The sequence below is a fragment of the Piliocolobus tephrosceles genome, chromosome 7 (assembly GCF_002776525.5).
Source record: "Piliocolobus tephrosceles isolate RC106 chromosome 7, ASM277652v3, whole genome shotgun sequence".
NCBI lineage: Eukaryota > Metazoa > Chordata > Mammalia > Primates > Cercopithecidae > Piliocolobus > Piliocolobus tephrosceles.
This window is the reverse complement of record NC_045440.1, coordinates 102,139,149-102,150,104: the sequence shown is the minus strand read 5'-3', so window position 1 is coordinate 102,150,104 and position 10,956 is coordinate 102,139,149. Positions and strand designations below refer to the sequence as shown.

The following is a 10,956-nucleotide window of genomic DNA, read 5'->3' as shown; positions in this document are numbered from 1 at the left end:
GCTGGGAGATGGAGACTGGAGCTGTTCCTATTCGGCCATCTTGCTCCGCCCCTCTTCTGTGAATTTTTTGTTTTACTGTACTTAGACTTTTGTTTTCTGATTATCTGTTTTATATAAGTATTTATCCATGTGTGCCATCATTTTTGTAACTACTACTTTTAGGTATTATAGAATGTTACATTTATGTATATCCCATTCTCCATTTGGACATTTAGTTGTTTATAATTTTTTTAATCCATGCATCTCATATTCTGGATTTAAATTGTTAACTTTTACCATAAATAACTCTTTAAGAATGGGAAAAATAACAATGAAAAAAAAAATGCCCCCAAATGGAAGGAAATAGTACTGTTAAGATATAGAGCCCTTCTTATGTGGACCAAGGGTATCTTTGTTTCATTTACCTGCCCTGTGACCGCTGACACCACCACCCCCCAAGCCCTCGCCACACATACATACATCTAGCTCTAATACCTATTCAGTTAGAGAAAAAAGAATAGTTTTTACAACGTTCTCTCTCCAGGAAAGAGTCTTCTTTCACAATGGTGGAAGTAAGGATATAAGCCTTTCGCTCTTCCTTTTTTATAGTCTAAATTGCTGTGTGATTCCACTTTGCTGCTTGCAAAAATAGGAGTTGGAAAAGGAAAAAATTTCTATTCTAATGGGAAGCATTGTAGGAGGCAGAGTGAAAGAAAAAGTACTCTAGTGATCAGAGTAAATTTGAGGTATAGGTGCGAGCTGTGCTTTTTTCTCTCTCTCATTTTCATTTTGCTCATTATGTTACCATCTTTTAGAAAGAAGAATTCAGCTTATCACAACCTCCCAAATCTTCCAGTAAATCACCTGGAGTAAAAACAGTAACTCAAAAGCCCTGGAAGAGGGCGCTTTTGTATCCAGATTCTTCTAAGGATCATGTGATTGAGAAAGGGTAGGTGCAACTTTTTGTATCAAGTGCTTTTCTGCAATACTAAGATTTTTAGAGAATTTTAAAACTAAACAGAAATTAAAAACTAGTACTTTGATATTTTTACATGGGTTCTTAATTTTCAGTGATATGTATTAGAGGCTTATACTTTGCATGAATACTCTAAATTAGGAGTAGAGTTCCAGGTATTAGTAATTTTCAAAGAGATCAATGCCTCTGATCTCCAGCTTCTCAAGACTTCTCTGAGAAGATTGCCCTCTAATTCTTTTTTGGCTCTATTCAATAATTCTATATTTCTCAAATTTGAGAACTTATAAGACTCTCAAGAATATTGTCATTGTTACTGACCGGACACGGTGGCTCAGGGCTGTAATCCCAGCATTTTGGAGGCCAAGGCAAGCAGATTGCTTGAGCCTAGGAGCTTGAGAGCAGCCTAGGTAATATAGTAAGATCATGTCTACAAAAAATTTAAAACATTAGCCGAGTGTGGTAGCATGTGCCCATAGTATCAGCTACTTGGAAGGCTGAGGGATGAGAATCACTTGAACCCAGGAGGCAGCGGTTGCAGTGAGCCCAGATCGTGCCACTGCACTGCACTCCAGCCTGGGTGACAGATTGAGATTCCATCTAAAAAAAAAAAGGGATGAAGGGTTTACCAGTGTCTTTGACTCTCATAAGCAAACCCTCAGGAAAAAGCAGCCTCAAATGCTGAAATCACCTCTGTGAATTCTCTGGGTTTTGGCTCAGTTATTCTTAACTACATTGTTAGCACTCAGATGCCTTTAGGCAGATTTATTTTTGTAAGTTTTTTCAGCTTATCTAGTTGCCTTCTACCTGAGGTTGATCCAAATCACCTTCTCTGCCATTTCCAAAAGTAGCAGTTAATGAGCTTTTGTGGCATTGAAACTTTGCTTGCATTGTATAAATTAATTCTTTTTTTAAAAAATTGCAACACTGTTCTGAAGGCACATGTATCTGTTAATTCTTACTGCATCCCCATGAAGAAGCTATTATCATCATTTTTCAAGTGATAAAACAAGTTAAAAGACATAGGCAGGAGTTGACAGAAAAGCTGAATTTTGAAAACTATACATTGTTATGGCTAGAGTATAGAGTATTATAGTGAAAAAGTAAGAGATGAGCTGAAAAGATAAGTGAGGTTCAGAATGTGAAATTTCTTATCTGTCATATTAAAGAATCGAGATTATTCTCTATGAACTCAAGAACAACTGGAGAGTTTTTTTGGGTGTCTGTCATTTACTGAAATTGTTTTATTCTTAAAAATTAGAAATATAAACATAGTTCAAAAATAGTGGCATGCTATACACTTGTTTAGTGCCTTGTTTTTTCATTTTAAATTTTCATTAAAATATCTTAGATTTTTTTCCATAGCAGTGATTGTGCTATAGCAATAGATATACTGTAATCTATTTTGATTCTTATTCTTGTCAACTTGCCTCCTCCTATGTCTGCTTCTTTCATTTTATACCATACTTTGCATTTGTACTCTTTTGATGGACATGACATTGCTTCTATTTTTTTCTGTTACAAACAGTGTTATAGTGGATATTCTTATACATTGCTCTATTTCATATATATATATATATATATATATGTCCCCATAAGGAAAGCATTGCCTTCATTTTTCAGGTGATGAAACAAGTGAAAAGACATACAGGCATGAGTTGAGAGAAAAGTTGAATTATTCAACATTAATTCAACAATTAATATTTGTTGAATATATATATAATATTTCATATATATGATAATTTCCTAAAAGAATTTTTGAGTCAAAGCTCATGTGCTTTTTAAATTTTGCTAGATAATATAAAATATCATCAGAGTTATAACAACTTATACTTCCTTCAGCATATATGAGTGCCTTTTTTTAACCATTCCTTTCCCAACATAGTATGCATTACCCTTGCTAAACAGATATATTTTAAAAACAGTATTTCTTATTTTGACTGAAGTTGAACATTTTTAAATATGTTTAAGAACTACTACTTTATTTTCTGTGAATTTGTTATTCTCAGAAGGAGGAAAACCAGGACTGGAGGAGGCAGATGATTTTAATTTGGCGTGCTTCCTAGGTGAATGCTCCAGTGTATAGTACAGTATCTGGCACATAGTATGTGTTGAATTAATATTTGTTGAATGAAGGAATATAGAGCCTAAAGTATTCTTTTTTTTTTTTTTTTTTTTTGAGATGTTTTACTCTCTTGCCCAGACTGGAGTGCTATGGCGTTGAACTCCTGGGCTCAAGTCATCCTCCCACCTCAGCCTCCCAAGTAGCTAGGACTACAGGTGTGTGCCACCATGCCCGACTAATTTTTTTTTTCGTAGAGCTGGGTTCTCACAATGTTGCCCAGGCTGGTCTGGCCTCAAGCAATCCTCCCACCTCCCAAAATGCTGGGATTACAGGCATGAGCCACCAAGCCCAGCCAGTACTCCAGGGATGAGATGAAACTATATTGGGTTTCAGTTTCTCTACATCCGAATTTTTTGTGTATTGACAATACGAATTTTATCTCAATAAAAAATGTAAAACTACATTAGAATATACATTGGGATATACATGTTCAAAACAGTTGAAATATAGGTTTGGAGCCCAGGAGAGAGATCAATTACAAGTAGAAAATTGCGGAAGCATTACACTTTAGTGGATAGTTGAAGCTGTGGGCATGGATGAGATGATCATGAGAGAGAGAAAGAGCAGTATATAATGAGACCTAAGTTATCAAGGTTTATAGTAAAGGCAGAGAATAAGGAACTTGAAGAGAAGACCAAGAAAGGGTAATCTGAAAAAAAAAAAAAAAGGGTAATCTGAGAGATGGGCGATGTACAAATAGGGAAAGAGTGGTGTCATAGAAGCCAAGGGAAGGAAGAATTTTAGGCCAGGAATGGTGGCTCATGCCTGTAATTCCAGCACTTTGGGAGGCCAAAGTGGGTGGATCACTTGAAGTTAGGAGTTTGAGACCGGTCTGGCCAACATGGTGAAACCCCATCTCTACTAAATATACAAAAATTAGCCAGGCATGGTGGCTTGCACCCTGTAATCCCAGCTACTTGGGAGGCTGATGCAGGAGAATACATTTAGCCCAGGAGGCAGAGGTTGCAGTGAACCCAGATTGTGCCACTGCGTTCCAGCCTGGGCGATAGAGTGAGGCTCTCAACAAAACAAACAAACAAAAAAACAAAACAAACAAACAAACAAAAAAACAAAAAAAAACAAACAAACAACCAGAATGAGCAGAATGAGTTGGGAAGTGTCCCCCTTCTAATTTTGTAAGAGTTTGGGAAGAACTGCATATTGGTTCTTCTTTAAGTACTTGATAGAGTTCACCAGTGAAGGCTTTTGGACCCAGGCCTTTTATTTGTGTGGGCTGATACCAAATTATTGATTTAATCTCTACTTGCTATAGGTCTATTCAGGTTTTCTTTCTTTTTGAGTAATTTTTGGTAATTTGTGTCTCTTTAGAATTTGTTCATCAAATTACCTAATTTGTTTGCATATAGTCCTAAGTATTCCCTCATAATCCTTTTAATTTCTGTAAGGCTGTATTGAGGTATCCTCTTTTATTCCTGATTTAAGTAATTTGAGTCCTCTCTTTTTCTTGGTTAGTTTAGCTAAATATTTTTGTTTGTTTGTTTGTTTTTCATGTTTTTTTTTTTTTTTTTTTTTTTTTGAGACAGAGTCTCACTCTGCCCAGCCTGGAGTGCAGTGGCACAACCTTGGCTCACTGCAACCTCCACCTCATGAGTTCAAGTGATTCTCCTGCCTCAGCCTCCTGAGTAGCTGGGATTACAGGTGTCTGCCCCCACCTCCGGCTCATTTTTGTATTTTTAGTAGAGACGGGGTTTCACCATGTTGACCAGGCTGGTCTCGAACTTCTGACCTCAAGTGATCCACCCACCTCGGCCTCCGAAGTGTTGGGATTACAGGCATGAGCCACCGTGCCCAGCCACTAAAAGTTTTTCTTGGTTAGTCTATCTAAAGGTTTTTGTTCTCATCAGAAAGAGTATTTTTAAGGTGAAGACTTGAGACTGTGGATATGCATAGAATAGAATCCAGAGGAAATGAAGAAGCTGATGATATATGAGAAAAATTGAAGGTCTCCATATTAAAAGGAGAAGAGAGGAACAGGTTCAAGAGCCAAGGGAATGAGATTAACCATGGTCAGGAGGTGGGGCGCTTCTTCCTGAGACAACATGGAAAGAAGTAAGGATGGGTACAGGTGGATATGTTTGTTGTTCATATCAAGAATGCTTTCAGCTGCAAATACCAGAAACCTAACTAACAATGGCTTAGATGAATTGACCTAATTTTTCTCACATAACAAGAAATCCCATGATAGGCAACTGTCAGTGTTGGTACAATAGATCAGAAAGATTAGGGCCTGAATCTTTGTGATGCTCTTGGCCTTTCCCTCATGGTCAGCAGTGTTGCGGCTGCTAATATCAGGCTTTCAAGTCAGAGTGGAGGAGAAAGGGCAATTTCCATTAACCCTCTCCCTCTTGTCAGAAAAGCAAGCTTCTCAGAAGCTCCCTAGCACATTTCATTTTGTATCTCATTAGTCATAACTGTGTCTCATGGCTATGTCTCGCTGCAAGGGAGTCTTAGAAAGTTAATGTTTAGCTTTTTCAGAATCTCAGTGGTACTGTGTATAGAAACATGCCATTCTGCTACATGAGGAAATGGAAACTGAAGCATGTTGTACATACGTTTTGTGTGAGAAGAAACTGCAAGGTAATCTGCTGATGGAGTGGAGTGGAAGTATATTGGCAAGGTAGAATAGGCATGTTTTTTGGAGCAAGAAAATAAGGCTTTAGAATAATTACAGCGTGGATGTGGGAGAGGGAGCTGGATAAAAAAATAGAAAAAGATAATGTCCAAAGTCATTAGTCTAACTCCAAAGTCTTCCATTATTTCACCCCAAACTAATCTATATAATTCCCTATGAATCTCACCTCTGTGAGGATTACATATTATAATATGAATTATATCTAGCACAGTGTTTGGTATGTAGTATATAATGTTCACTTTTTAATGTTAGTGTCTTCTTGCCCTAAGCAAATTATCTTTGCTGCCTTTTAAACAAGGATTTCCATACCCACCTTCATTTATTGCTCACTATTTTCCTGTCTAAGGAGCCCCTCTAAAACACATTAAATTTTTTTTGAATTTTATTAAAACACAAATATTTTATTTTTAAATTACTAATACAGGTTGAAGGAATTTCTCATTCTTGCCCTCTCAAAATATTTATTATCCATCCCAGTCATTTGGCATCTATAATAAACCCTCTTGAATTCATCTAACCAGCAGTTATTTTGAGAATTGTCTTCCTGTATAACTATGACTCATTTTCTGAACCACCACTTCAGGGCTAGAACGATGTTTATCCTTTTATTCCTGAGTCACATTGCTCAGAAGTACTCTTAAGATTTGGTGCTATGTATACCAAAAGTGCTCGGAATTTGTTTGTTGATCAGTATGTTCTCATTCTTACAATTTTAGTTCTCATCCTTATAATTTAGGTCAAAGCACATGTCAGAAAGCAGCAAAGTCATTCACTTAACATCTTTTACTGACATTTCTGAATGTCTCAAGCCCCAGCTGGATAGAAGATACACTTATACAGAAGAACCTAAGGTGAGTATTTTGAGGACTCATAAATATTTTGAGGACTCATAAAATATGAGTCCTCATATTTTGAGGACTGAATAAACCTGATTGTTCATTTAACTGATCAATATCTCCTGATTTTAGAGAATTTGTATTGATTTATCATAATATTTTATCTTTACTAAGCAATACATTTGATTTTTTTCCTTGCTAAAGGATTTTTACACAAATATTTCCTCTGTGTTTTCCTTTTGTAGTACCATGGTCCTATATACTGCATTGATTACTGTTTTCAAAGACAATGGTGTTCTGGTTTTGGTATGATGACACTTGAAAGAAAAATAGTATTTGATATTACATTTTAGAAGCCTATAATTTTTTTTTTTTGAGAGAGAGTCTTGCTCTGTTGCCCAGGCTGTAGTGCAGTGGCACAGTCTTGGCTCACTACAATCTCCGCCTCCCTGGTTCAAACAATTCCCTGCCTCAGCCTCCCAAGTAGCTGGGACTACAGGTGCATGCCACCACACCCTGCTAATATTTTTTTGTATTTTCAGTAGAGATGGGGTTTCACCATGTTGCCCAGACTGGTCTCGAACTCCTGACCTCGGGCAATCTGCCTGCCTCGCCCTCCCAAAATGCTGGGATTACAGGCATGTGCCACCACATCTGGCCGAAGCCTAGAATTTTTAAGAATTTTTAAAGAGCAGGATGTTTCCACAGTACAGCTACCCTGATAATGTGGATTTAATGCACTAGTTCTAGATGAAAACTTCACATTCACTAAGAATTATACTTTAGGTAGAAACCTTGGCAGTCCTAATACAGTCTGAACACTTAGCTATAATTTTGCGTAACTATTTTTTTATTCTATGCAAATGGTACCCCATTTCTTTTAATTAGTTTTTTTTCCTACTAAAATAAGGAGCTTTTTTTTTTTTTTTTTTTTTTTAGTTTGGAATGCTGATAGTTAAACACAGTAAAAACATTAAATTCTCACTTCAGAATTTGTTTAGCAGGCAGATAGAGAGGTGGAGAAATGGAGAGACAGTAGGACAAAAAAAGAGTGAGAACCTTACTTAAACCCTAAATTTTTTGTACCATTATTGTCTTATTACAAAGAAGTAGTCTATGAGTTCTGTAAAACAAATAGCAAAGAGTTAAACTGAATAGTAGATGCCCTTTCATATTCTGAAGTCACTCCTGTGCTTGGAGAAATAGCCAACTTTCTGTGTTTCAAAAATTGTATGAGGGTTGCCAGTGCTGTTGGCAGAGAAGCCTATAAACAGCAAAATTTTATGAGAACTTATACTGCCATTTACACTGTGCAGGCCATGACCTACACAGGGTGAGACTGTCCAAGAGGGACTCCCTAAGGATAGTTAATGAGCAGCACCAAGAGGCCTTAGAGATAGTTCTCGTCATAACCCTTCGTAGCTATAATAGCAGCACTTCAAGGCTGAAATAACATTAAATATGTATGAAAGAGGTCACCAACAGGATTTGAAATACTCCTAAAATGGTCTTACTTTGCCTGAAACATGAAAATAATTAAGGCTAGGAAGTTGTTTCAACATTAAGTTTAAAATCAGATTGGTTTATAATAGAATATATTCTGTGGCCATAGTTGGGCTCCACAAATGAATGTTATATGACTCTCAAATGCAAACATACTGCATTAATTACATATATGGTACAAAAATAAAATAGTCCAGTGGGAAAATGACAGCATGGTAGAGTTTATGAAATCCTGTTGTGTAATGCCATAAAAAAATTACCATGTTTTTGGGTGGATAATAGACTTCTGTTTTGTTATGTAGGTTAAAACCATGTCAGATGTTGGTGCCTTGGGAGGATTTGACATGGAAAATTTGTTGCAATCTTTGTATGTAGAAAACAGAGCTGGATTCTTCTTTACTAAATTCTGCGAGCATTCAGGAAACAAGGTAGAAAAGAATTATTTAAAATTTAATTTTGTAATTTTACTTCATTTAAAAATAAGAGACATCAATCATTAAGTGCTCACATAATTATATTTGATGTTAAAATTCTCATCTGTGATAAGAAAATTCATATTTAATATTTAGTAAATATTTAAGCATCTCAATTATAATTATTTTGTTCATCCTACAATTACAAATTACAATGAATGGTGGCAAAATTATTTCCAGTTGATTTTTCAAAATTAAAAAAAAAATCAGTCTTACTTTTGCTAAAATGAAAAGTATTGGCCAGGTGCGGTGGCTCATGCTTGTAATCCCAGCACTTTTGGAGGCCGAGGTAGATGGATCATTTTAGGTCAAGAGTTCGAGACCAGCCTGGCCAACACGGTGAAACCCCATCTCTACTAAAATACAAAAATTAGCTGGGCGTGGTGGTGCATGCCTATAATCCCAGCTACTCGGGAGGCTGAGCTGGGAGAATCGCTTGAGCCTGGAGGTGGATGTTGTGGTGAGCCGAGATCGCACCCCTGCACTCCAGTCTGGATGAGAGAGTGAGACCCTGTCTCAAAAGAAAAAAAAAAGTGTTTAACTGGTTCATTTACTACAGTAATGTTTGGTTCTGCAGTAATACACATTGCCCATATATATCAAAATACGTGGTTACTCCTTAACTGTTAACTAGAATATTTACTGTTTTAATGACTAATTATGTGAGAGGCATACATACAAAAATATAATCTTCCAGCAACAATATCAGTAAATATTTTGTGTGTTGCCAGTTTGTGATAGAAGATTAAAACCATCTTAAATTGAACCTGATTTATGGTAACAGCAAGGAGCTAAACAATTACTTATATTTGAAATTAGAGCTTTGTAAGAGTTTTAATAATTAGGTGGTAATAATTTATGTACTTTTTCCATCTGTAGTTGTGGAAGAACAGCGTGTACTTTTGGTTTGACCTGCAGGCTTATCATCAGCTTTTCTACCAGGAAACTCTTCAGCCTTTTAAAGTATGCAAGCAAGCACAAGTACGTAGTAAATAATATTGGTTCAATGTGAAGCACTAAGTACACAGAGAAATGAAAATTGTGTCCAGTCCCAAACAAGAGAAATCTGGGATCGCAGGCAAAAAGGCAGCAATTAAATTGTTGCCATGGTATTACTTTATTTAAATGTCAGCAGAATATTATTTTATAATATGATTTGTGAGTTTTCAGTTTTATCTCTTTTATTTGGTTTGCTTTATTTTCTCTTGCCAACTACTTGTTCTTCTGATAAAGAACTTCTCTCTTTCTCTCTCTCTCTCTTTTTTTTTTTTTTTTTCTAATTTATACCTTTTTGGTTTGGTTGTGAGTGATTTAAAAGAAAACCCTGAGAATGGACATGTAATGAATCATTGAAGTGATTGGGAGCAGAGACATTGACCAATGTTACTCTCTGAGCTTCCTGCAGATATCAGCTGTTGTACATACTAGGCTGTTGACTTGGTATGAGCAGGAAAAGATGTTGACTGACTATGCAGTGCAAGCCGCATGTAGTTGTTCAGGCTTCAGTTCTGCATGCCATAGGAGACAGACACTCAGGGAGTAGAGGAAAGAATGTTTCAAGACCACCCTGAAGCCAAATAGAGGAGGAAAGAAAAAAAAAATAGAGGGGGAAGAACAGAGGATTCTCTGTAAAAGGAGACAGAGAAAATAGCCTCTTTTGTGGGGAAGAAGGAAAGGGAACAGAATTGTGACTCAAGCTGACTTATTTTCGCAGTTTTTTATTTTCAGGCTCTTCTGTTCTTTTTTGGAGACAGGTCTCCAAGCCTAGAAAAGTGCTAATCACTTCTATATCTGTTCACCACTTAAGTGATTCTTACAATCCACAATAACTGCATTCCAGAGGACCTCCCCCTGAACAATGCTAAGGAAACTAGCTTCATCATTTTATTTATTATCTTATCATCTTATTTGAGGTATCATAGTGTACCGCTGGATGTTCATAGTTACTTTCCCCACCCGGACTCTGGCATTAGTAACTATGCTTTGTAAATCAACTGACAGAGTTTTGTACTTTTTACTGTGAGAATAAGGACTTCAGCTCCTACATAGCCCATATCTGTCTCCATGAAATCATGAAATTATATCTAATTTACTAGCACCATTTCTGAGACCACACAGTTGACTATTCTGTTTGTTAATCTTTTACCTGTAATTCTCTATTTATCCTCCTCCTCCTAACCTATTGCCCCTAATCTGTTCAAGTACAATTCATTACTTTTATATGTTTTCACTACTACAAAGAGTATTCCTCCAAAAATCTTCAGCTGCCCAATTAAGTGAGTTTTTCCCTTAATAATTTTCGTATTTCCATGACCTTGTAAAAGAGAAAATTCTATTTGAGCTTGGTTTACTTGTTAATTATTAGTAATAAATGATTGTAAAACCACACAGTTTTGGTTACTTGAAGGTGGATG

The 10,956-nt window shown here is 36.4% G+C and overlaps 1 protein-coding gene across 3 annotated transcripts in view; it reads left to right on the top strand.

Moving 5' to 3' along the window:
* LOC113224942 (regulator of G-protein signaling 22) overlaps positions 1-10,956 on the top strand; it is a 154,195-nt gene that overhangs the window by 65,373 nt on the left and 77,866 nt on the right. For all 3 annotated transcript variants that reach the window (XM_031935955.1, XM_031935954.1, XM_031935956.1), the window contains 4 exons: positions 795-928; positions 6,467-6,581; positions 8,372-8,497; positions 9,422-9,523. In XM_031935955.1, the coding sequence (XP_031791815.1) occupies positions 795-928; positions 6,467-6,581; positions 8,372-8,497; positions 9,422-9,523 (477 nt within the window). The remainder of the gene's footprint in view (positions 1-794; positions 929-6,466; positions 6,582-8,371; positions 8,498-9,421; positions 9,524-10,956) is intronic.